Raw genomic sequence first — 27,133 nt, 5'->3', positions numbered from 1 at the left:
TCGCTGTGTCTCTGTCAAATAAATAAATAAATAAAATCTTTAAAAAAAAACTAAAGTAAATTCAAATTTTTCACCCTGGGAGAAGTGGATGTGGAGGATGCATGTAATGACATCAGAGCTTTCAGACAAACACCCCAATGACCTCATCATGGAGATCCTAATTTTTCTGGTTACAAATGACAATGCATAAATGAACCCTTCGATTGTTATTTTTAACAGGTGGTTTTCTAGCATTGCTTTTATTTCCGTGTCCTTTCCACGCACCTGAGAGCCCCAGGCCAGCAGTACGTTGCTGGTAGCTCGGAGCCGAGTGGGGCATCCCGAACTACATTCCCACGGGCACTCGCCAGCAGGGGGCTTGCTGGTGTTTTATGGGATGTACTTTTCCTGGCTTGATTCAATACCAATGACTTGTACCTTTTCTAACACAATCTATTATAATTTCATTGTGTTTTTCCTCGTCTCTGGACAACCACAAAGTTTTAACACAAATGAAATTAATTTCATACACCTCTATGCAATTCAAGCCACTATGACTAATCTCTGACGTTAAAATGGGAGGAAAGGCGTTCTCAAAGACGCTGTGACTCTGAGCTCTTGGAAATAATTTTTTAACTTCCAGATAATTTAAGGAAACGCACCTAAGTAAAAGCACAGCAAAGGCATTTTGGAAACATGTTAGTGATTCTTCCATGGGTGTGTGAGATACATGTGGGAATCCGTGTACAGACGCACACCCTGAGGAAGCTAACGTGCAGGGAGATCTACAGGAGTCACACACTAACAGGTGCCTGTGTAGGTAACAAACGAGAAGCGACACCTAATGAAGCCCCTTACAGAACAGCAAAGGTTTGCATGCTTGTGTGAGGCACATGCGGACCACTATGGTGAGATAAAGTGCAGTGTGTGTCACTAGAAAATCCAGAACAAAACAGATTGGCTTCACTTCACTTCAGGAAGTGAAACTTTACACATAACTATTCTTGAACAATATGAAATCTTAAATAATAATAAAAACAGCTAATTTTTTTAAAACACAGGCTTTAAGTCTTACTTCACCAACAGTGAATCAAAGACACATAAGAGAGGCAGTGGGCTTGCTTTCCAGGGAAAAGCAGGGAAGAAACAGCCACCTGGGTCTTTCTCAAGTCTTCACTTAAGCAAGAGAAACAGGTCGTCTGTTTGACAAAAGTCGGGGCTTTTGCTCAAACATCTTACTGAGAAAGTCTGGAAGGAGAACACAGACATGCTCCTCTACCCTTTGATCCAGCCACAGTCTTAAGCTTCTTACCTGTAAATGAAGTATTTTGGATTCATTATTTCGGAGCATTTCCTTTTGTCTCTCAATTTCAATTTCAAAGCTACATATCTGATTGTGCAAACTTTGTATGCTCTTGTTTTTCTCTACACTTTCATTCTGTAGCAAGGAAACCTGAAAAAGAAATTCTTCAATTAAGCAAAAAGTGGTTTTATTAATTAATCACAATTATAATGACAGTACTTACATTTTCACAATATAGGCCTTCTACTAGCTAACTGGAAGACGTTCCAGGAGAAAAAAAATCCCTTCATACAGGAAACGGAAGTCCTGGTAACTTAACAGGAAATCCTACACATTGCCTCCCAGTAATTAACTAAGATGAGGCAAAGTATTTCAGAATGAATGGGACATACTTTCTAAAGTTTTTGCTGAAAAGCAATAAACCTCTTACCAGAGTGGCTTTCAAACTTGACCAGGAAACACATTCGCACATCTCAGCCGTGTACAGCCGTGTGTGTGTGTGTGTGTGTGTGTGTGTACCTAAGAAATAGGGATCGCAAAACCATCCTTGCCCTAGTCATTTCCATGCGACCTGGTACTTTCTCTTTTATTCTAATTTACTCTAGAAAGTACTAGTTGCAACCCACTAAATTACTTCACTTCCACCAGTGGGCCACATCGCGCACTCTGAAAAGCTCTCCCAACACAAGGGGAAAGCACAGTGAGAATAAAACAGCTATGTATGTGCCCACTTACTCCTTAGGGCCGACAACTACCCTGCAACAGAGACACGGAGCTGCAGAGTCCGTGCGTGCGGCCTGTGGCCTGAGAAGACCCTCCACAAAACTCAACATATTCACCTTCAATGCCACGTCAGCCCCAGGAAGGGCCTGCTTGGGGGGCAGTTCTAAGCTCACCGCGGACCTTTTCAAAATATCTTTCTGAAAACTACCTAGCTCCCAAGAACACACTTACACTGGTCTTAAAAGCCCTCGGGTGAGGAGTCCGAGGGCAAGTCTGACAAGGCGGCCTTCTCACAAAACTTCTCCATGGGGCACTCCGGCCCTTGGAAAGGCCCCTGGGAAGATGTGTCTGTGCGCGGGCGCGGCTGCCGCCCCCGAAGACAGCAGGCTCCATGAGGGACGCTGTGCCCCGAATACCAGCCAACACCTAACCTGACAGCCCAAGGGCGCCCCAGGACAGACCTGGGTGTGTAAAGCACGGATTCCTGATGTCCCTGCAAAGAACCACCTGCCTTAAGACAGGCAACCAGCAGCGCCTTTGGATACAGTCTGTTTCGTCTTAGAACAAATGCGTATTTACTAAGGAACCTGCAATGTCTCATGGGCAAAAGAACACTTCACTTTCCTAGGATTTTACTCAGCACCAGTGGACTTTCCTCTCTAAAATACACTCTCATGCCCCCGGACTCCTACAAGTGATGCAGACGGGCCATGTGCGCATCCTGCGGGCAGGTCTGCCTTTTCCAAAGTTATGGCTCACTCATTCCCATCTCTCAAGCTGGACATGATTCCCAGACTCTTCAGTCTCACACCCCAAAAAAGAAAAAGCCTGCATGCATGCCAACCCTTTTGATAAAAAATCTCAGTAATATCTCCAAAAACAATGGCAATTTTTTTCTATAACAGAACAAGCGACCTGAGGATGAGCAGAAGCATTTCACATTAATGAACACACATCATGCCATATTAAACTCTTAATTTATTAATTTATCGGCCGCCCTAATTTAAATTTTTATTTATTTACTTACTTATTTATTTTAATGAAAAAATCCACCTCCCAAGCGCCTGCAGATCCCAGCTTTCACCCATCTATCAGGTAGACATGACATGCATGGGAAAATCTACCTGGCAGGGGTGTTTCCAAGAAAACAGAACATCCCCATGGCAGATGAAAGCAGGAGTCCCCCTGTCCTTTCCTGAGACCCTCCTCAGTGAGAACAACATTTACTCCAGCCTATTTTGGTGGGGCACTCCATATTTCCCTGTAAGCTTCCCTAGTACAGAAAATGGGTGTTTTTAAGTCCACATTTTACAAAATAGTTTTTCCTTAATTTGACATGAACGTGATGGATCAGAGTTTTTGAACCAACTCAAACATCCTATTTTCCACTACACATGAACAAAATAACCTGAGAGATTCCAACTGAGTAATTCTATAATGAGAAATAAATTCCCATTTTAAAAAAGATGAGTATCTCCATTCTTTGTCTAGCCTCTGCCTCTGGGCCCAGGGAAGTGACAGGCACCTTCGCGTGCACACACACAACACCACACCGCCCAGGCTCGGCTGACCTGACGCCTGGGCAGGGGTCCATTCTGCTGGGCAGAGTCAGGAAGAGACCAAGAGGGCAAAGATTTCGAAGCTGTCAGCTGCAGTGCACGGCGACACATCCTGCTCTTGCAGGTGCTCGGCGTGGCCAGCGATGGTTCCAACACATGAGGTGTTTGCAGGGCGAGAAACCGCTGTGGGCCGTGCACAGGCAGCCACCGTGCTGGGTCCCGGCATTTCCACGGACACAAACCACTCACGTGGAGGGGGGCACGCATGATGAAGCAGGGTGGGGAGAAGAACAAAACCGAGGGATCACCCTCTGCGCGCGTTCGCGGGGGCTCAGCTCTGGGAGCAGACTTGGCGAAGGCGCCTTCTACGACTGTCCCGCTGGACAGCCACACCCCTCAGAACCGCAAACTCTTAGCTAACTAGTACAGCTGGAACAGAACCAATGCATTTTAAACAAAAGAAATAACCTTTTTCCTAAGTGAGAAGCAGAGTGCCGACAAGAGACAGAGAGCCCTGGCGTCTACGCCTGTAATTTTTTAAAAAGCAGAAACAGAACACATTCTTCAAGCAGAGGGGAAAAAAGACTTACGTAAACCATCATTAACTCAGAGTGACTACTATGTGTTCATGGGGAGTTCACAACGACTCTTCTCACACACATTTTATGTCCCCGTTGACGAGGACCCCCCTATGCCGTACTTGTGTGTGTACGTGTGACAAGTCAACCGTTCTGTCGCTTCTCATCTTCAGCATAAACATTTGTATTAAAAAACTATGTCAGTTCATATAAGTCTTTTGATTAAGAATTTTAGACTTTTTCAAATACATTCACATTTTAAATTGGTTGGATTTCATACTGGAAACAAGGTATTCAAATCTCTACAAATCTTTAGAAAATAAACATCAATTCCACCGGTTTCTCTAATTCATCTCGGTACCTTCCTACTCCAAATTTTCTATAAATGTTTCCCGAATACTGAAATAAGTTTTTATTTTTGTATAGAAACCACAATGAGAGATCCTGTTACAATTTCTTCTCTATCCATTCTTGGAGGTCTTCATGTTTTTCTCATGAATAGAGGGCCCGGCCCAGGTGAACACCACGGACCGAGAACTCCCCGGGAAGAAGTATTACATGGGGAAGGTGCCTGCTAAGGCCCACAACTGAGGCCTCCTGAAAAGAAGCCCAGCTGGAGAACAAGGGCGCTCTGCACCAAACTTCCACAAAGTGTCTGGTGAGGAAGTCAACGGTAACACCGGGCAGGGGGGGATTGTTGCTCAGAAAAGACAAAGAATGGTGAAGCATTTAACCCTCATCACCTTCCAGACTGGGTGCTGGCAGACTTTTTCTGTAAAGAGCCAGAGAGTAAACATTTTGGGCTGTGAGGTCTGTGCAGTCTCTGTCTCACTCCTAAACTCTGCAAAAGCAGCCATGGACACAGGGAAACGAATGAGCATGGCTACATTCCAATAAAACTTTATTTACAAAAAGATGAGGCTGATGGGAAGAAAGGAGGTTTAGCAGTCTGAGAACCCCCGTTCTAGGTCAATGCTAAGGTAACCACAATGTGATTAAAAAAAAAAAAAGGCACTGCATGCTTGCTTGGCAATTAACAAACAAAGAACACACACACACAAATGCCTTCATTTAGGAGCTCAAGGTCATGTGAAAAGAAATTTACTTTTTTGACATTCTCTTGATACTGTTTCTTTTATCCAAAACCATTAGTAACTATAAAAAAGATTTTCTTCTTTAAATAATTTGAATAAATGATTAAAAGCCAACAAAAGCGGGAAGCAGTCTGGCGTACCTTTTTCTCTAGAGAGTTACTCCACTCTTTCAGTAAGTTGACATGCTGCACCGCGGAGCTGGCCTCATGGGCCTTAATCTGCTGGTTTGTCCCCTGCGAGAACAGAGATGCAGTGCATTAAGCTGACCTCACTCCATCACAGAGTGCAGCAAGACTAACACATGACCTAAACCCAGCACTAAACACGAAGAGGGGAGCCCTATTCCTTACAGCTATTGGGCGGTCTCTAAGCCTTCGAAAGGCCATGCTCAGCAACCCCCCACTCCACCGAGTGCAGGTGGGGAGGCAGGCAAGAAGAGCAGACATCCTGTAATTCTACAGCAATCTCAAGTTCGTCATGCTCATCGCTCCTCAAGCTTCTTACCAAGAGCCTTCTCATCTGCATTTCGTATTTGTAAGATCAAGAAATTAAATCTTAGACCTCTCATTTTTGTTCCTTTATAACTTTTTTCATTAAAAATACAAATGGGAAATGTTTAGGCACCTGCAGTTACAGCTAGACAGTGCTACAATAATCTAGTGAACGAACATGTAATCAAAGTGGGATTCTAAATAATTTTCTAGAATATTAACTTATTAGGGAAATACACTGTATTAGAAAACGTATTGCTCCTCACTGTTCTAAGTATACTTGGAAAGTTACATACAAAACATAAACAATCTACAGAGTACATAAGATGGAGACCATTTTAGAGTCAGTAATAAGCACATGAAATAGTACTAGAAATATATTTAAGGAAATAATCGGTATGAAAACATAATTTGTTTTGATATTAGAAAATTAAGAAGCCACAGAAAGCATTTTAATGATCTCCAAAACATATACTCTGTACATAGAATATTCATATATATATGTTGATATAAGTACTGCTATATATAAACATATATATATATACATACACAGAATGAATGGTACTACATACGACATAACAGTGGCGAGCGCCCCGTCTCGTTAGGAGACGGAGACAGAGGGAGGCTACAGTCACTCTCACTCTTGGGGTTCTTTACTTTCTAAGAAAATACTGAGATGCCAGTATCTCTCTACTGATTTCATAATAATGTATTGATAATACACAAAATTAAATATAAAATACTTTAATTGTAATATATACTGCCCTCTGATTAGTTTTAAGATTGAGATATACGTTTCAATGAAACTCAGTTCAAATTCACTAGCAATCTCAGACGTGTTAAAAAACCAAAAACCCCCAGACACAGGATTCTCGCAGCACGAGTGTGGTGGTGGAGAAGCCCTCTCCACACGGCTGTTCTGGGGGCGGCACAGATACTATGAAATGCGTTTGTGGACACACGAGTGTGGTCCTCACGGCTGTGTACTGTGCGCACATCGCCCAAACCGTGTCTGGTTTGATAGCCACTTATAGTCAAGTACTGGCTAAAGTTCCATAACCATCTCTCTAGAAACCACCCCACGACTGTCAGTCCTATTTGTCCCACGTCCTCGCTGGTTTTAGATGGAGTTGTTCTGCTAACGTCCTGACTTCCTTCTCAGCACAGGTGTCCACCTGAAGTCTCAGAACACCACAGGCATGGAGAGCGAGCGCCCACGTCGGCTGCATGGGGCTTTCACCACCCATGCAGCATGGTGACTCGGTCCCATGACAAAGGCTACAAGTCCAGAACTTGCATGTTAAGATGTTAAGATAAACTTTCTCTCATGGCAGAATGTCAGTGACTGGGAAGGACAAATGTTGGATACTGACCTGAAAAACGCAGCCATAGCGCTTAAAACTACAGGTGCTGGGGGCATTGACACACTCTGACAAGTGTGCACTCAACTGCAACGGGAAAGAGACGTGAGTTGTGGCACAAGCGTCTGCATGAAAATGTTCAAACATATTAAGGGCACAGAGAGCATCTGGTTTGCACTGTCACGAAGGGGGCTTATCAGCTAAGGTGTGTATATACCATCCGCTTCCTAGACTTAGACGCAGTAAATATACACTACTGCCACGTGTATGCACATAGGTACGCCAATATACATAAATACAGTTACTGTAACATTTCTTAAACCTGCAGTTTCTTTAGAACAAATTGTTCAAAATGTAACATGCCGTCTGCAGTGTCAGAATTTAAAAAAGAAGGAAAAAAACGTAAACTGAAATGAACATTTAAAGACTATAAACAAAAATTGCATGAAACACAAAAAAGAGAAAGCATTCAGGATGTAACTGGGTCACACATCTAATATACAGTACACAAAAATAAATATATTTTTGAAGCAAGCTTACACGATGTACCATTACTCTCAATACTCAAGATAACGAGATGAGTTTTTCCTTCTTCTGAAAAGACTTTTTTTTCCCTCTGAGTGTCCATAAATTCATGTAACTTCTCACAGATCGCTAAGGTCATTCTAACAACATGAATGTTAATATTGTCACCTCTAATTGGTAAAAGAAAATTAAGAGAGATTGGGAGAGGATAGCTCTTCATACAAGGAAAAACCCCTTTGGTTCAGCTCAAATGTTGGCAAATCGTCAAATAAAAACCACTTATGATGCCCCCTCAAGAGAAAAGGGAATTGAAATGTCTACATTTTAAAGACATAGTGCTATTCATTAGGCTAATACAATTTAAGGACAGCTTCTTCTTTTATTGAAGAAATTCTCATCAGGAAACTCTAGGGATAGATCTTCTTTATAGAGAACAATTAGACCCTGAATTAGGAAAGGGGGTGTCTGAGCGCACTGCAGAGCTGGCCCTGGGTTTTTGTGTGTGCACACAGGCTTCCAGAGGCTCCTGGGCCCATCCTCTGTCACCAGGACAAAGAGTCCTTGATTCCTTCCCCTTTAGGTCAGTATTTAGGACAGGGAGGAGCGTGGGTCTGTGGCGAGGGCTGCAGAGAAGGGCCAATGTCACGGGGAGCCTATGGGCCCATCTCTGCGGAAGGTCTCTGAGCCGGGGCAGAGTCATGGTGGTTACAGATCTAGCAGCCTAGCACACGTGATGTTCCTCTGAGCCAGGCCAGGGAGCTCTGGCCCGCACCTGGAGGAAAGCGCCCAAAAGGTAGATCACAGGTGACTGGCAGAGAGACGAAGCATGAGACTGTGTGTAGTAACAACAGCTTCAAAGTTTTAAGATCTACTCTTACAGTGCCAGCGCTATAATCGTGAACCTATCCAGCCAACGCTTCTGGTATTAAAGTCAGGGACACAGGGGTCTGATGTCATTTTCAGTGGGGCACTATAAATTCAGGGTCACACTTTCTCTTAAACTGGCTCATTATCATTCCTCTCAGAGTCTTTATCATCATTTCTCACAGGAGCTTTGGAATAGAGGCAAGAATAATTTATAGACCAATAGCATTGTTCACCAGAAACCCAAGATAAATGCAGGTTTAAAGATTTTTAAAAGAAAAATAACTTGGAGGCAAATGGAGTTAGCGTCTGTCCCTAATTCAGGTAGCCCTGAGTGAAAATTCTGGAAAGCGTATAAAACCCTGGTAATCACTTCAACATTGCAGACGCTTCATCCATTCGCTTTAGCAGAGGGACTTCCTAGTAGTGGAAATCTATACGCATCTCCCTGCCACTCCCAGAGGCACATTCCAGGCCTAGGGACCATGGCCACCCGGCAAGACCCTGCCCTGGCCTAGCAGAGTCACCTTCCTGGAAGGACACACTCTGGGTGAGAGTGGTTCTGGGGGGTCCTCTCTGTGCCCCGTGTTCCTGGCTCCAGGCCCACATAGGTCCTCTTGCTCAGTGGGGATGTGAGAAGACACCGACCCTCACACCTCCTCAATATCCAATGGTAAAATTCCAGGCTGCTGAAAAAGGCTGAGGTGAGCAGCCTCCTCAGATCAGAGCACCCGGGCCCGAGGGCCCTGCCAGGGCACCAGGGGGCACAGGAGCCCCAGATGCTCCCAAAACAGCAACCAAAGGGGCTCCAGATCAGGACCAGATGCCAAAACATTTAAGAATCCTTGGAATTTTTCCAACTGGATATGCCCTGATCAAATTAAGTTAATGTAAAATCTACCTGTCTTAAAAAAAAGTGTGCCCAAGGGCAGTGTGAGACATGACCTCTGGGGGAGGCTACACAGGGCCCTTCTCACTGGCCCCTGCAATGTGGGAGCCACCTCCGGGCCCACTTGCTCCCCGGCACCAACCCTGCACAGCATATGTGGCCACACGGGTCTGGAGTGTCTGTACAAAGTCATTTATTTTGAGATAATCTTAAAGTAACTCCTATTTTACAGATTTTAAAAATAGCTTTTTTTAGAACCTAAGAAGTTATTACTTTTGCTTGCACTTTTGTAAAGTAATTCCATTTTCTCAGTTCCTAACAATATTTTGCTCTGAATTTAACCACTCCGTAGCGTTTATTTGCTTGCTTCTGAAATTTCTGATGCCCCAAAATAGCGTGAGGTTCTCTGTTGTCTTTCTACCGTACGCATCACTATCGTGATCTGTGAAACCTTCGATTTCAGCTACTGGGTTAGGATGGAGTCTCTGGCATGCTAGTCTCGAAGATGTCACCAACTCCTCAACAGGCCTGGCCATGCCCCTTACCTCACTCCTCAGAAGGGTCTGGACACTGCACTTATGGGGGCAGGACACCACCACACAGGGACACTCAGTGTCTTCGTGTTTCTGGAGGAAAAAAAGAAAGCATCATCAACTTTGAGACATACAACCCGTCTCCCTTCAGACCCCATTGGTATCTCTAATGTCACCATGAAGACCCAAAGGACACCCTGCTCACTGGCCCAGTTTCCTTGAGTTCTGACACATTTGGAGGAGTCCTCACGCTCAGTTTGAGAGCCAAAAAAAGATAAGGTGTCTCAGGAGATCTACCCAAATCTGACAGGTGAGGGCCATCCGTGGGAGCACAGTGGTGTGGGGGGAGCTGGAGGTGGTGTCCCCACAGCAGCCTCCACCAGACAGCACCCATTTGTGCGGGTGCGCACAGGCAGACTTGGCCCTTGCTGCCACTCACACTGCAGCCCAGGGTCCAGACTTTGTTCGCTGGAGAGAAGGGTGGTTTTCTTTTGGCCTCTCAGGTTGGGGTCTGTAAATGATGCTTCTCCGACACCTGCAAACAGCATGAGCCGCTGGGTATTTAAATTACCACCCTGGAATTTTACTAGGTTATCTATAATGCATGGAAAATATGGACAAATTTTGATTTAGCCCTTCTTTGGACGGTATGAATTTCCACTCTGCAGAGCCTGGATGACAACGGTTCGACCCATGCCACGGGCACCTGCTGGGCATCTGTTCAGTAGCAAAGTTACGGCAAGAGCTGCCCACCAGGACATCAAATCCAAAAGCCCTGGAAGCACCGCCAGACACATGACAAAGGGCCACTCGAGAGAGACTAATGCAGGCAGAATCAGAGCTGTAACTGCAGGCCACACAACACAACCGGTGGGACAGGCTCCTGGAGGCCGCATCACCAAGCGAGAAGGAATCTTGTGCTGTTTTCCTCGTTACCCTCGATACTTGTGATTCTCCTCATCTGGTTTGTCAGATTAGGGCCTCTGCAGTTATGTTGGGATGCTGAACGACGGGGGTGGGGAGAGTGGGAGGCACAGCTGAGAGCCTCAGTCCAACTAGGAAGGCACCGTGTGGACCAAGGGCAGTGGGGGCCCAGGTGAGGCGCCAGGCACCGCACTCTCTTCGGCGTGGTCTGAAGTCCGGTGTCTCTCTGAGCGTGGGGGGTATGGTCTGTAGAGCAGAGATGGCTCCGCTCCTGGGCTTGGGCCTCGGAGGCCTGCAGAGGCCCCAGAGGGCAAGTCCACAACTGCTCAGAGCTCAGCAGAAAGCGCCTGACTGGACTGAGCCTGACCAGCTGGCCTCCCACAAGAGGCACCACGTGGGGTGGGGGGAGGGGGTGGGGCCCTGGCTTTCTATTCTGCCTGGCTGTGCTCGGATCCCTGAGAGTTCCCAGGTGCCATCAAGTCAAGGCTTTGTCTTTCAGTGGAAAACCCTGGACAAATGGCTCCACCTCCCTGCCTCATCTAGAAGTGGGAGGAGTGTCTGCGCTTCCCTCACAGGGGGGCCGTGAGGGCCCGATCAGTCATGGGCCTGGAGGGGTAACATGGTGAACGTTCCACAGATGCCAGGCCTCCTCCCTGCACCTACCCTTGAACCCACCTCCATCCCCCAGGCCCGGCGTGCACCAGGTGCTGCGGCCGGCCCGATGAAGACAGCTCGCGCACAGGTAAGCACCGCTGCGGCGAGCAGAGACCAGGAGGGAACACGGGGCAGGGGGCTCTGGGAAGGGAGCTCTGAGGAGGACTGGCAGTGGGTGGGGGCAGTGTTCTAGGAGGGTGGGGCAGGAGATGGTGGGACAAGAGGCTGGGGCCAGACCCATCAGTATCTTCCAACATCTGTCTCTGCAGATCTGTGCAAACATACCAGAAAATAAATTTCTAGAAGTAGGCTTTGTTGGGTATCAAAGGGTACAGGTATTTTAAATGGATTTTGATAGATATTGTCAAACTGCTCTCTGATACCCTACACAAACGCACTCCCGTCATCACAGGAACATGGGCTTATACCCTTGTCAATTCCATCAGACTTTTCAATCTCTGACGTGACAGGTGGAAAAGGCAGTGAGTGTGATTTGCAATTATTTAATAATGTGGGGGAAGGTATGTTTTGATATTTATTAATCATTTATAGTTCCTGTGACTTGCCTTTTCAAGGCTTTTGCCCACAGTAGTGGGCTGAATAGTGACCCCCAAAATTCATGTCTCTCTAGAACCTCAGAATATGACCTTATTTGGAAATCAGATCTTTGCAGATGTAATCAGTGAAGACGATGCCCCGGTGGATTAGGATTAGGGTGGGCCCTGAATCCAACCACGGGTGCCCTTATGACAGGAGAGGACATGCCCCAGAAAAAGGCGTCTGAGCAGGGAGGCAGACAGCTGCCAGCCAAGGAATGCCATGGACCACAGCCTCAAGGAGCTGGAAGGGGCAGGAAAAGGTCTTTCCTGGAGCCCTCAGAGGGAGCCCTGGCAACACCTTGGGTTTGGATTTCTCGCCTCCAGAACTGTGAGAGACTACACTTCTGTTGTTTTAAGCCACCAGCTTTGTGGCACTTTGTTAGAGCAGCCCCAGGAAAACAACATGCCCACTTAAAAAAACGGATAACCTTTGGATGCATACGAATCCTCTCCATACTAAGAAGTTAGTCCTGTCTACCAAATTAAATGTAACTCTGACAGGCACAGAACAGATGTAACAATACGGTGGACACCCACCAAGGACAAGAACAGAACTGATGACTTCCCGTTTACCTGTGTGTCCTCCACCTTCCCCCAGGGAGGAACCCCTAACCCGAAAATCTGAATTTTGCGTTTCTACTTCCTTTGCTTAAAGAAGTTACATTACACATAAATGTGGGCCAGACAAAATACTGTTTTGATTGCTTTTGAATTTTATTAAAATGGAACTCTACCCTGAGTCTTCTGAGACCCGGGTGAGTATGGTGTTTCTCAGGCTAACACTCGTGTCGTGTGTAGCTGGGGGTCCTCAGTCCTAAAATTTTCCTGCCATGTCCGTCACATGCAGTCTGCTGGGTCCACCACAACTGACATGTCCCTGCCCCAGCTGATGGATGTGTGGGGTTGCTCCCAGAGTTCTGCAGCTCGGTTATGCTGGGCCCTGTCTCCTGGTGTGTATGTGTGACAGTTTCTCTCACACAGCTAGGAGAGGGACTGCTAATTAGCCAAGTACAGGAATGTTCAACCTAATAAAACATCGCCAAACTGCCTTCCACAGTGGCTGCACCTATATGATATATTCCCATTACAAGATACACATTTTCCCAGAAAAGGAGATCTCTAGAATTCTGACTTTCCACAAGTTAACAGAACTGTTTAGAGATCACATTCGACAGTTTCTAGACTAGATGTGACAGAGGGGATTCTCTCCTGGCACTTTAAATTATGCTGATTTATAGATTAAGAAAAAACAACTTGAAAACAGCAATGTAACGTCAATAGCATGGTTTAAACGTAGGAAAGGAACTTTCATACGAGCTGCAACGGGCTCGATGCTTTATCAGTCTGGATCTCATCAACACCCAGTGTACCTGATGCCCTTCATAAAACACAGGAGACGTGGGGATGTCAGGGTGACCTGGGCTGGAGACGTGCCTCTGAGATGTCTGCTCTTTCTAAAAATAAGCCCACAGCAGGGCAGGATGAGACGAAGCGTGCTCCTAGCTGACAGGAGGAGACCCGGGAGCCCCATCCCAGGCCCGACAGGACAGGAGCCCTCCCAGCATGTAGCTGCCCTGCTGTGGTCCAGGAGGGGGTCACCACGGTGACCTGGGGCAGGCGAGCCCCTACCTTGTTACCTGAACAGTCTCTGTTCAGCCTAGTTGGAGTTCAGAGTCAGTTACTTACATACTGTCTAACTGACACACTCTACAATTCTTTCTTGAATGAAGTTAACTCCTGGATTCTATTCTGCAAGTAAAGATAACTGGTTTTTGCAAGAAGCGAAGTATAACTTTGATAGCAACACACCAACATTGTAAAGGCTGCAATACTGCTCACTAACTATAAGTCTCATTGGTCTGAACTGAGTTATTGAAGGAACGATTCAATTAGGCCAAACACTATTCCTATTTTCTACAGTTCTTAAAAGTCCTTAATAACTGGAAATGTCTACAGAAATCGTACAGGAAAAAGACTTCACAAGAGAAGAAAATCACAGGCACAGGAAAGTTGTACAAAGGAAGGTAAACATGTAGATTATGAAGTAGAGTACATTTCATTTCATTTCATACAGAAAAACAAAAACTTTCCCTAAATTTTGGTCAATAAATGCTCTAGAATATCCACCAGGAACCACCTGGGCCCCCACACCCTGGCTGCAAATCTCTGGTCCTTTCCCATCCTGGTCCCATCAGTCACGGTCCTGCCAAGTCCAGAGGTCATCCCCAGCAGCCCCCAGCTTCTCAGCAATGTCTGCCCCTCCTGCCCACCCCACCACCCCCAGCTCTCTCTGCCTCCAGGGCACCACTCTGCTGACCTTTCCATACTGGCCACTCCTTTGCTAGATGACCTCCCCTCTTAGCAGTCTGTAAGCATTCATGTGCCCCAGGCCTCTGTCCCCAAGGCTCCAGGGACCACCTAATTAAGATGCACCAGTAGCCCAGACCACTGCCCTATTCTCCCCTCCAGCCTGCTATGCTCCACCGAGCCCCACCTCAACAGAACACTCGGGTTCATCCAGCTGCTCTAGTTACAGACATCATCCTTAACACATACTCCGCATTTAAGCCATGAACCAAAACCACTGCCTCTACCTTCCCAGTGTATCCCAGTGTACCTCCCTTCTCCTTCCTGCACGGGCCAACACTGCCTTGCCTCCATGTTGTCCTCTCACCCTACATCTACCTGTCACACCTGCCAGAGTGCTGCACCTGATGGGGAGCTCTGACATCACCCCCTTGCTCAAGGCTGCCCAGTGCCTGCCTGCCCCCTCCCTCCCCCCTGCTATCCATCACCTCTGCACCAGGCATGCGAGCCATGCTGGCCTCTCACAGCTCCTGAAATCCACCTGCCAAGTCAGTTCCATCGCAGAGCCTGAGCACCCCTTGCTGTTGCCTCTGCTCGGGGCACTCTTCCCACACTACCTGCCTGACTGCCTTGGAGAGGCCAGCCCTGATCACCCCTTTGCCCATGATGCTAGTGCATTTTTCTTCATAGTACAAATCACTACCACACATTATGTTTGCCTATTAATTACCTCTTCCCACTAGAAGGTGAGTGTCACCACTGAACCCCCAGCTCCCAGCACAGTGCCCAGCACATAGTAGGTACTCAGTGAATATTTGTGCAAAAAATGGACAAATATTTGAGGGCTACTGTACTACTGACTGTTTTTTTGTTTTTGCTTTTTTTTTTTTTTAAGATTTTATTTATTTATTTGACAGAGAGACAGACACGGAGAGAGGGAACACAAGCAGGGGGAGTGGGAGAGGGAGAAGCAGGCTTCCCGCTGAGCAGGGAGCCCGATGCAGGGCTTGATCCCAGGACCCTGAGACCATGACCTGAGCCGAAGGCAGACGCTTAACGACTGAGCCACCCAGGCACCCCTACTACTGATTGTTTTTAAAGTCTGTCCTCCACTCCCAACATTTCTCTCTAATTTACAGATAAGGGATCTGATTTCTAACACGTGCACAATACAGAACTGTGCCAAAATAATCAAGGTGTGAAAAATGTGAAATTCTCATCTCTCTCCCAAGACAGACAGCTGCACTTCGATGCTGCAGGATGAATTACCCTGTTGAAGTGATGATTATGTCCCAGAGCTGCTTAAAAGATTAAGCAATCCAATAAGATTTTGAGGACATTCCCTGGGACAAGAGAAAAAATTCTACCTTTTTTTGATAATTAGTCTTCATTTTTTTTTTTTGGCATCCCAAATGATAGTCAATCAAGGCAATGGGAAAATGTTAATTATACAAATCAAAATGGGCAAAACAAATAAAGCTTAACTCTGAATTAAAGCCAGATGAAAACTGCCATTTCCTCCTCTCTTTTCTCTTTATTCCTGTTAGAATAGTGCTTTAAAATGCTATTCTGTGACAAATTACACTTGGACGGAGCTGCAGGTAGGTGGGGGGGGGGCAGCGCACCTGCAGCGTGATCATCGGGACCTGACTTTTGCAGTGGCTGCACGTGGCCTCCCGGTACTTGCAGGCCTTTTCCACGTGGTCACGCAGGTCTCTTCGCAACACTTTTTCTTTGCAGTCAGCACGGACGCACGAAAGCTCTTCAAACTGGCAATCGTTCTTTAAATGCACCTGTAAAACAAACACTTCAAGGTTCTTAATTGGCAAAGAAATTCAACCTGAAATACTGAATTCTAGCCTCCAGAAATGTTTCTGCCTGCTGCTAGACCCGTTTTTCACAGAGAAGAGTGACAAATGTATCGAGAAACAATGAATTTTGTATTCTATTTAGTGATTACCCAAACTATACTGCTTTTGAAGGAGTAAGCCAACTCTTCTTCCTGGGTAAATGAATGGTTAACTGCTAAGGACTTTGTTTTATTCCAGTTCGAGTATCTTTCCAGGATAAAATAAGATGCCGATTAAAAAAAAAAAAAAGAAGTTATGTGGAATTTCATGGTTAAAAAAAAAAAGAGAGAAGGTTTTAACAGGCCTTCCAAAATTAAAAACCAGTTCAGATTTCTTTCCATTCTAAATAGGGTGGGGGTGTTTAAAAACCAGTTGGCAATTCTGCCAATGATGTCATAAAAATAACATTTTGTACCTCAGTGGTTTGGACTGCTATTATGTTTGGTTGTGTTTTGAAAATCAATGTAACCATGGTCTTAGGGTACCACATCATACTGATCAGGGAGTTATATTTCATTTTTTTTTTTTTAAGATTTATTTATTTGACAGAGAGAGTGTGAGCAAGTGTGTGCGAGTCGGGGGAGGGGCAGAGGGAGAGGGAGAAAGAGAATCTCAAGCAAACTCCCTGCTGAGCACGGAGCCAACCGGGGTGGGGGGGTGGGGGGGTGGGGGGTGGGTGTTCCATCTCACCACCCTGAGACCATGACCTGAGCCGAAATCAAGATGCTAAAGCAACTGAGCCCCCAGGGCCCCAAGACGCTCTATTTCCTACTGTGAGCTCGGAGCACGGCCCCAGGACTCACCAGCAGGTGTCCCAGTGCTAACTGCTCCGTGCAGCCCCCACCTTCATTCCTGCAGTAGACCTGAAGGGCGAGGATCTCTCTCTTGCAGCAATTATCCTTAAACACCTGAAATGGGAAGACAGTTATTTCAGAGGATTAATATTTCTTAATCTCCACATGCTGCTACTTCAGAGAAGGCAAAACCACTTTAAAAAAGTCACGAGAGCATCTCTTAAGTGGACCTCAGAAAGCATTAAGGACCAACTTAATTTCTAATTTCTAGAATAGAATGAAGGAGATGTCCCCACTAAGAGTCACAATTTAAACAATACAATCTTAACTACCGTCTTTTATTAGATAAGCCAAATGAAAACAAGTTATACCAAATAATTAACTCTGACATAATCTCAAGGTGGGGATGCACCAGGGCCAGGTTTGTATTTGGACTCTGGAGACTTCCAGGAGCCAGCTCTGTGGGGGTGTCCATGGGTGGAACATCCTACCAAGGGACAAGGGCAGAACCCACTATCACTCAATGCCTCTTTAGGTCGCTTGCTAAAGAAACAGCAAGACTACTGTAAAAGATCATATCTTGCAGATGGTTTGTAAAACATTTTAGTTCTTTCTCCTAAGGTTTGGTCCCTCGTAACTCATTTTTCACCAAAAAGGAGGCAGTATTAGCCTGCTACTAAAAAAAACCCTCTTTTTTTTTTAAAAAAAGACTTTATTTTTATTTATTCATTTGACAGAGAGAGAGACAGCGTGAGAGGGAACACAAGCAGGGGGAGTGGGAGAGGGAGAAGCAGGCTTCCCGCTGAGCAGGGAGCCCAGTGTGGGGCTCGATCCCAGGACCCTGGGATCATGACCTGAGCCGAAGGCAGATGCTTAACGACTGAGCCACCCAGGCAACCCCCCAAAAAAGCCCTCTTTTTAATAAATCTTGCAATGACTGAAGTTAATCCAATAATGAAAATCTTTCCGTTTCGGGGGCACCTGGGTGGCTCAGTCCGTTAAGTGTCTGCCTGTGGCTCAGGTCATGATCCCAGCATCCTGGAATCGAGCCCCGCGTCGGGCTCCCTGCTCCGCAGGAAGCCTGCTTCTCCCTCTCCCACTCCCCCTGCTTGTGTTCCCTCTCTCGCTGTCTCTCTCTCTCAGTCAAATAAATAAATAAAATCTTTTTCAAAAAATTTTTAAAAAATTAAAAAAAAAATGTTTCCCTTTGAAAATGAAAACATTTAATTGTGTTTTTCCCTTAGAAAACAAGCAGGTTCATTCCTTCTAGCAAGAGTCTAGACCGTCTTCATCTTCAGGCGTTTCTAAGAAACTCCTATATGTTAACACTCTGTAACAGTGAAAAAAACAGACAGGACCTTAATATGCCTTTCTCAACTCCACAGGCAAAGAAATAGAATCAACAGCTGTTAAGAGTTAAAAATAATTTGGAGTCAAATCTAATCCTTCATAAACATGACCTTTTTAAAAACACACTAAAGTCACCAAACAGGTATTTTTAGCCAGTCGGAAATAAGCTTCCTTTTTGTGGCATTAAGTTTCTTAAGTCATTTGAGTTTAACTTTACGGATACAAAACAAAGATTGGCAATGTCAAAATAGTGAAAGTACAGCATCTGAGAGCTGAGATGATTTACTGCAACTTTCCCATTGTATAGAGGAGGAACCTGAGGCCCCAGTTACCTGCAGAGGGCAGATCTCAGTCTCCAAGCCCCATTTTCCCATGAGGATCCAAGGCATTCGTCAGTGTCATTCATGATGCTCCAACAAAACTAGTAATTCTTCTTCAGTTACTAATGCCATTGAAAAATAGGGATAGGGCGCCTGGGTGGCTCAGTTGGTTAAGCGACTGCCTTCGGCTCAGGTCATGATCCTGGAGTCCCGGGATCGAGCCCCACATCCGGCTCCCCGCTCAGCGGGGAGTCTGCTTCTCCCTCTGACCCTCCTCCCTCTCATGCTGTCTCTCATTCTCTCTCTTGCAAATAAATAAAATCTTAAAAGAAAAAAAATAGGGATAATAATTCTGAACAATGAGACAGACAAGGTCCGGTGTTTGAACCTCTACCTCGATCACAGGGGTCGGACACATGTTAACAAGCTAGCGGCTGTGCTAAGATAAGGGGTAGCTGAGTGACTTGTTTTCTTGGAAACAACCCCTTCCCTTCGATGCAGCACAGCTGCAGCAGCAGGGAAACGCTGAGGGAGACGAGGGATGTGGTCATGGTGCCAGTTCCGTCTCTAAGCTGCCCAGAGGAGTTACACCAGGCGCCCCTGTTCTGGCTGCGGCGGGGTCCCTACTGCCTGGATCCTCAAATCCTCGTACTCACCTGGGCGGCCCTGACCACAAACCTAATCTGCAAAATGCTCTGGACACAAAACCCCAGAGCAGGAATTTTATTGTACAATTTAATGACCTACATTTAAAAAATTGTTAGGTTCATCAATCAAAATATTGGTACCACACATTTTTATTGATATTTTAAGTACTTTAAGAATGAGTCCTTTCAAACTAAAAGCAAGCCTAGCGGGCCTTGGCAATGCATAGATGACCAAAGGAGCCCCGGGGGGGGGGGGGGGGGGGGGGGGGGGGGCAGAGCCCCAGGAGGGAAGCTGGTGGGCACCCCCAGAGGCCCCCTGAGAGTCCGCTCTGACAGAGAGCTTTCACCGGCACACACAACCATGCGGCGGGGGAGGGTGGAAACCCCACATCCGTCTAAGGACTGGGAGTGGCGCACAGGGGCAGGCGGAGAGCAAATCCCGCTGCACTCCGGAGACCTGTCTGGCGGGCAGGCTGTCCCGGGGTCTCCGGAGGTGGCGCCACTGCCGTCACCGGCAAGGACACAGGTGGGTGAGGTACCTGGCCAAGGTCCCCCAGCTGGGCAGCTCTGCTGCCTCGACCCTGCAGCACCCGCGGTCAAGCCCCAGACACAATCCGAGCATGTCCAGAGCACTGGGTGCAAGCCGCAGGCCAAGTATGACCAAAGCATTTGACAAGGTCGTTTATTAAAATCCCAAGAATACCTTATCTTTAATGATGCCTTCTTGACACGCAGTACATTTTGGGCTTGAGGAGCTGAGGGGAAAACACACCATGAAGACATTAGATAGAGCGGAAGTCCTATTCTCACTTGAACCAGTATGGTCAACCCGCTGTGCGAAGCTCACGGCAGCGACCAGAGCCCCAGGATGCCACGGTGAACCGGGTTCAAATATGAAGCCACAGGAGAAAAGGGCTCAATTTTTTAATGGTAATTTTTCATAAGGAAGTTTTTAAGCAGCACAGCTTAGATCAGTCCCACTTGGAAAGCCCCTTTCAATTAAAAGTGAAATTTTATTTCAGAAACCAAAACTAGCTCTCTGTGGAGAAGCTCTGTGTGAGCATCCATAGCTTATTAGGAGGGCCTACAAACGGTCTTGCTTTATAAAAACAGTCAGTACTTACTCCACAAGCTATTCTCCTTCACAATATACTGAAAAGCCAATGCAATTCTACAGTTAACAGGGGAATTTAACACTGACCTTGTCTAAGGAAACCACTCGTCCACTATATCATTCTTGTCCCCAAACGCAGGACAAGAGCCCCTGCTCCCAAGCTGCCCTTTTTTGGACTTGATTCTAACCCCATCTTGTGCCTGGAAACCATCTCCTAGAGATTAAAAATAAAACAAAGTTTGAGCCCTCTCTACTTCCATGGCCCCTGCCCTAGACAGCCAAGGGCTCCCAGAACCCAGGACAGGGAGCGTCAGCCCAGGCTTTGGGAAGGAGGACGCAGGGCTGGACATGTATACACCGGGGCCCTGGGCACAGTGGGGAGGCTCCAAAAGCCTGGAAGCTGGGCAGGAGAACTGAGGGTTGATGAGAGACAAAATTAATGTGTTTTTAAATAAAGGCTTTCATTTAAACTATACTAACATGAACCCTGTGCTAAATTGCTTTAATCATACAAATCTTTTTACATCCTTAGACCCTAGGGCTGAGTAGCATCTGAGTGGGATCCCCTGACACCTGCAAAAACATGGAGCAGGAGGAGAGCCAGGGACAGAAAAAGGAGGGAAACCAGAAGAGGAACAGCCCTCTGGATCCCTAGCTCTAGGGACCACCCCCCACCCCGAGCCCCACAGCCAGCAGCCCTACCCTGGCCCAGCGCTCTGTCCAGGTTTGCATGGTAAGAAAAACCAGGTGCTCTGAGTCTGCTCTGCCATCACTAAGCTTGACTCAAGAGTCATTTTAGCCACAAAGCAGGGGAAGCTGAGCTCATTGTTTGGGATAAGTGGGTAAGACCACAGCCAGAAGTACCCAGGGGAAGGATGACAAGGAGGAAGGCTGCCTGCAGTGTGGTTATTAAGGGCCGTGCACTCAGCAGTGAATCAGGAGGAGAAGTGGGCAGCCCTCCCAGGCCCCTGTGCCCTGACCTTGGGGACCAAGTCTGAGAGCATCCTGCCATAACCCCCAGTGCCCAGCACCATGCCCAGAAAATACCTGGGGGATGAACCAAGATGCTCACTTGGACAATGTTGTTTGTGCTGTCAAACTCCAGCCTGCCTCCCAGACTCCCTCGGTGATTCTAAACTGTCAGTGATACTTAGCTGACAAGGGCTTCCAAAGGCTTGGTGCGTGCTTTGCTGACTGCTGGGTAAGCACACACTCGATTCCTACCCAGGCTGGGACATACTCAGTCCTCCCCGCTGACCCTGTCCTCCTCAGCCTCTGCCCCCCAAGAGCACCTGCACCTTCAGGGCTCCTTTGTCACTTGCTAATGGGCATGTCTCTCCATGGAACCGGAAGCCTCTAGAGCAACACAGAGAGGGGACACCGGGGCACAGGGCCAGAGTGGCGAGCACCATTGGGAAGTGGCAGGTGCAGGAGTGACTTTCGGGAGGTGCTTGGTGGGGAGGAGACAGAAATCTGTGGGACAGGTCTGGGCAGTCCAGGCTGCGAGTCACAGATACTCTGGAAAATTCAGGCATGAGGTTCTACTGAGGTTCCCTAAATGATTCACAGGCGAGGCTCAGAGAACTTTGAGTTTCTTCAGAGCTTTTAACCTTCCGAACGTATTGTTTGGAGAAGTGATGGCGCAGGCGGGAGAGAGACTGGAGAAGCTGGCAGCGGGGCCTACCTCAGCAAGGCAGCCATGCAGGTCTCGCAGAACCGGTGTCCACACTCCGTCTGCTTCGGGTTACACAGCACCAGGCGGCACTTCTCACACTTGTACTTGTCCTCCACAGTCTTCACAAACCTTTCTTTGTAGCCTCCTTGTTCAGGGATGAAGACGGATGTCCCGGCGCCGCGCTCAGGGTGCAGCTTTAGCGGTGGGTTAGTCTGCAGGGTGCCGGCGGAGTCCATCTTTTTACTTGGCTCCATTTTAGGAAAGAGAAATTCTGTGGGGGAGAAAGTAACAGTAATGGGTAAAATGCTATCGCGTCCTCCCGTGCAAGGAGAAGAAACACAGGTTTGGGGATGGAAAAGTGCCTGAGAGCTGTGGGTTTTTTTCAGTTTAAGTAACACTCAAGAACCCTCCTGACTTAATACGTGATGGGAACAAGACAGGAGCAAGCGTGCATCTTTCCCGACGTCAGCCAAACATGACTGTTACCGTTACTGTGCAGAAAACCTCTGAAAGGTACTGACTGTGTCATTAAGGGTCGTTGAAATACAGGTAATACTTGACTGTAACCTAAAAATTCTATGCATCATTTTGATATTTTGGCCAAAGCAACAGTCGTTCTCAGCCAGTTTTATTTCTTGGTTCTCCTCACTGCCGATGGCAGTCCCGTGACGTGCCTCAGGGGTGGCCGACCACACGGCGACAGCATCGCTGCGGAGCCCGTGCCCAGAACAGCGTCATTCACTCCAACCACAGCAGGCCCTGCTGGATGGTGTCTGCAGACTCCTCATGCGACTTTTGCCCCCACACGGACCCCACGAGTGTGCCCACAAGGCTCCAGTCTGGGCACGCTGTGACTGTCACCCGCTTTCTGCCCAGGCGGCCGGCCTGGCCCCGCCTCGCCTCCCCACAAGCCCACCTCGCACCACAGAGCGTCAGGGTGCACCCGGTGCGGGGATGGAGCTGGGGGAGGGCACACGGCGACTGCACGACTGAACGGGTCTCCTGTCCGTGGGGTCAGGCTGTCCTACCGCACGTGGTGACAAGTGCACAGATGGCTGGGTCCCACCTGCAAGTTCCCATCGACAAGCAAAATGAGCAGCCCCTAGACACGAGCCACAGAGCTCTCAGCCTGCGCAGGCCTCCAGCTGAGGTGCACGGCAGCACATCTGGTGAACCTGCAGAGGAATTTTTTGCAAAGCTCACCAGGTCTCTCCAAACTACACTGTGTTCTTGCTCAATCCATCTATTTCTGCTCACTATAAAAATAAGGGCCAAATTCCTTCTACTCACAAGGCTGCGGGTGTCTGTGCTTCATCCCCTTCCCTTCTCTCGTCAGTGCAAGGCTGCCGGAGCCGGTGCGGGGGCCTGGCAGCGTGCCTCGGGTTTGCTGGAACGGGAGGCAGACCCTCACCCCGGGCCACGGCCTGCTGGGCGCAGAGCCCACTCTCTAGAGCCTGGTTCCTCGCACTGCCTCGTTCTGCCTCTTTATGAGGCTGAAAGAATGAGCGTTTCACGACTAGGGCCGTCAGAACGCCAGCAGCCTAACATCTGAAAAATAAATGAACTGGTGTTCTAGCCACACTCAGGCGGGTTTTAATAAAATAGAACATCGCTGTGGCAAAGAGTGGGAGCCTCCTGTGAAATCCATTTATGAAAACAAAAAAAGCTTTCAAAATGACCTCAAAAGGCCAGCAGCCCTTTGCTCACCAATTTGTTGACCAGAATTCTTTTCATTAAGATGCTAAGCGGGAAGGTGCCTGGTGCTTACTTTGCCCGTCAGAGAAAACGGGTGACCAGGAGCCGATCTGCTGCCAAGTGGCCATGTCAGCTCTGGCAATGTGTGACCCTCTCCCACTCTCCATGTCGGGCCCTTGCTTCTGCAGATGCTCTGGGTTCCCCCACCCCCCGGAATGCACCTCCCCACCTTCTCAAGGAGGCTCACCCGGGCCAACCCCACTCACCCAACCCACTCACCCGACCCCCTTTGCCCTGCTGTGCTTTTTCCATGGCACTTCCCACCCTCTAACTCTGCGTGCTTCTTGTGAATTGTCTCTCTCCTCAGGCAGAACGTAAGCTCCCTGGAGACACGAGTTTTGTTCACAAACCATAGTGCCTGATGGGCAGAAGGTACCCAGTACACAGCTGAGCTAACAGAGGGAAAGGTGAGGTCTGTGCCACTAGTACCAAGCTGTGTTTCTATGACAATCGACTCTTCCAGGAAAAGAAAACTCTTCAGCTTTTAGATCTGATCTTGGAGCTTCCAGCCTTGAAAACTCCTTCTTAGATTATAAGCTACTTATGACTTTGGTTTAGTATCCTAGCCCATGGTATGTAGGAAGCTATGTGTTCAATAAACAGTTTTTACGGAGAAATACTTGATTCTCAGGGCGCCTGGGTGGCTTGGTCAGTTAAGGGTCTGCCTTCAGCTCAGGTCATAATCCCGGAGTCCCAGGATCAAACCCCATGTCGGGCTCCCCACTCAGCCGGGAGTCTGCTTCTCCCTCTGCCCCTCCCCACCATTCGTGCTCCCTCTCTCAAATAAATAAAATCTTCAAAAAAAGAGAGAAATATTTGCTTCTTTAAAGGTAATTCCTATTTCAAACCTGAGAGACAATTAGCTTTGGATCAAACTAATGATAAATGATAAATGTTCATTTACCTACAACATGGCATACTCTGTATGAACAAGGAAAGAATACAGTGTGGGATCTTCTGTTTTTGTACACTACTTAAGATAAGTGAACAGATGCAAAAGGTATGCCAGGCACATCAAAGAAGACATCACAGCAGCCCCGTCCTAAAGGGCAGAGGACGGCCCATGGCCAGCAGGTCTGTCAGGGCTCACCTGTAATGCAGGGTGCCCACGTGGGCATCTCTGCAACGGGCCACTGGGGGCCTCTGGCAATCCTACCCAGCATCCCTGCATTTCGTCCCACGCATGGCCCATTCCCGACCTAGGCTGCAGGCTGGAGGATGAGCCTTTGGGGAAGGAGGGAAAGACGCCCTACAGTGCTTGGGCTGCAGGAACCAGAGAAACACCAGACCTCCTCTACCTCATATCCACAAGGGAGGAAAAAGAAGCATAAGAAAATGGTCTAAACATGAAATGTCCAGAACAGGCAGATCCATAGAGACAGAAAGCAGATTCATGGTTGCCAGGGCTGGGGGATGGGGAGCGTGTGTACTAATGCATGCGGGGTTTCCTGCTGAGGTGATGGAGGTGGTCGGGAACTGGATAATGGGGATGGGTGCATAGCTCTGTGAATACACTACAACCCACTGCTGAACCAGACATTTTAAAGCGGTGAATTCTATAGTACGAGAATTATATTTCAATTTAAAATCTAAACAAAAAATATTACAAAATAACTGTTCAAAATGGCTCCACATTTGGGTTTGGTTAATTTGTGACATTTATATATAGCGGCATATGCTCTAAAGTATGAGACTCTAACACTGAATCTGTGTCTGCCCAATGCTGGGGTCCGTGACGGACATCTGCGGGAGCACAGGCAGACTTTCATTCATAATAGTACGTGCCCTCAGAGAAGACAACAAACAACTAAAATATGGGGGTGTAAAGTGCAAAGGATAAGGACCAGATCCCCCGACTGCAGATACCCAGAGGCAGATGCTCTCTTCTGGCGTTCTGTGAGAGCATAGAGACATCCAGAAATGGCAAATGCATGTAAAGAAAACGTGTCTTCTTTCTCCCTCCACACAAACTGTGTCGCACATGCAAATTAATCAACAGCTTCCTTTTAAACCAATGCTGTATTCTGGCCATTTTCTGTATCAGCATATACAGATCTACTTTATTATTCTGAAGGGCTGCATATAGCACTCTACTGGATGGTTTACCATAATTTATATAACCAGTTCCATTAAGAGACTTAGGCTGGTTCTGAAGTTTTGCTATTTTTTTTAAAAAAGATTTTACTTTTTTTAGAGAGAGAGAGTGCGCGAGAGCACGCAAGCACGAATGGGGGGGCGGGGAGGGAGAGGGGCAGAGGGAGAGGGAGAATCCCAAGCAGACTCCCCACTGGAGCCCGTAGGGCTCCATCTCACAACACTAAGATCATGACGCTTAACTGACTGAGCCACCCAGGCGCCCCGATGTTTTGCTGTTATGACCATCTGCAGTGAACATTCCTGAACATCTATCTTCACACATTTAGGCAACCATACAGCAACAGAACTGCTGGGTCAAAGGTGATGTGCATTTTACAGTACTGTAATCACTGCCGAACACTTCTAAAAGGTTGTAAATTACATATTTCTCCAATATTTACTAAACTATTAAACAAATATTATTTTAGAGGACAACACCCCATTTCACTGCACTTCCCACTTTATTTCGGCCTCGACGGTGTTTCCTGAAGAGTGTTGCTGGCTACACCGTCGTGCAAACATCATGGCCCTAAGCCTGGGAATGCCGGGGTGGGGGGCATGCCCACCACCCTTCTACATGGGCAGGAGCACCTTTCTCCATGAGAGTGACTCTGCAAAGGTTTGCCAAACCAAACACATTTTATTTCAACAAATACAACTGGGCACCTACAACATACACAGCTCTGTACCTCACATGTCAGGGACACAGGGATGGAGGAGACTGTCCCCATCCTTAGAGAGCTTTGAGGGAGTCATGAGGAGAGGAGATGAGCACTCCAGGATCAACAAGCAGAGGATGTAAGAACGGGAGTTATAAAGGGCTGCAGATCTTCAAAAGAGAAAGATATCACATTGGTTCTGGGGAGATCGGGGCTTTGTGAGTTGGGACTGGTGGAATCATTTCAATTCTAACACAGAAGGACAAGAAGGAGCAGCAGCAGACACAGCACTGTTAGGCGGTCGTGGAGGGGAACCTGGTGTTAGGGGTTCCGGGGGAGGAACCAGCCAGGCAGGACAGCTGGCACTTAGTGGCCTGGGTGATAAGGCTGCCCCAGTGTCCTTCCCTGAGGTGGATCCTTGGGCACAGCACTGATCCTCAGGGCCTCACT

The 27,133-nt window shown here is 47.4% G+C and overlaps 1 protein-coding gene across 6 annotated transcripts in view; it reads right to left on the bottom strand.

Moving 5' to 3' along the window:
* The window catches only part of TRAF3 (TNF receptor associated factor 3), a 112,130-nt gene that overhangs the window by 8,242 nt on the left and 76,755 nt on the right, over positions 1 to 27,133 (bottom strand). For 3 of the 6 annotated variants that reach the window (XM_032405970.1, XM_032405971.1, XM_032405969.1), the window contains exons 3-10: positions 22,143 to 22,404; positions 20,048 to 20,099; positions 17,037 to 17,141; positions 16,009 to 16,176; positions 9,912 to 9,992; positions 7,101 to 7,175; positions 5,377 to 5,469; positions 1,292 to 1,432 (exon numbers count right to left, since the gene is read on the bottom strand). In XM_032405970.1, the coding sequence (XP_032261861.1) occupies positions 1,292 to 1,432; positions 5,377 to 5,469; positions 7,101 to 7,175; positions 9,912 to 9,992; positions 16,009 to 16,176; positions 17,037 to 17,141; positions 20,048 to 20,099; positions 22,143 to 22,387 (960 nt within the window). In that variant the 5' untranslated portion in view covers positions 22,388 to 22,404. Of the gene's footprint in view, positions 1 to 1,291; positions 1,433 to 5,376; positions 5,470 to 7,100; positions 7,176 to 9,911; positions 9,993 to 16,008; positions 16,177 to 17,036; positions 17,142 to 20,047; positions 20,100 to 22,142; positions 22,405 to 23,423; positions 23,634 to 27,133 lie in introns of those variants that run through there. The other 3 variants (XM_032405972.1, XM_032405973.1, XM_032405974.1) reach the window with 3 other exon arrangements.

Source organism: Phoca vitulina, unplaced genomic scaffold (assembly GCF_004348235.1).
Source record: "Phoca vitulina isolate PV1807 unplaced genomic scaffold, GSC_HSeal_1.0 scaffold7, whole genome shotgun sequence".
Lineage (NCBI taxonomy): Eukaryota > Metazoa > Chordata > Mammalia > Carnivora > Phocidae > Phoca > Phoca vitulina.
Note: the sequence above shows the minus strand (reverse complement) of the source record. Positions and strands in the feature narration are given on the sequence as shown.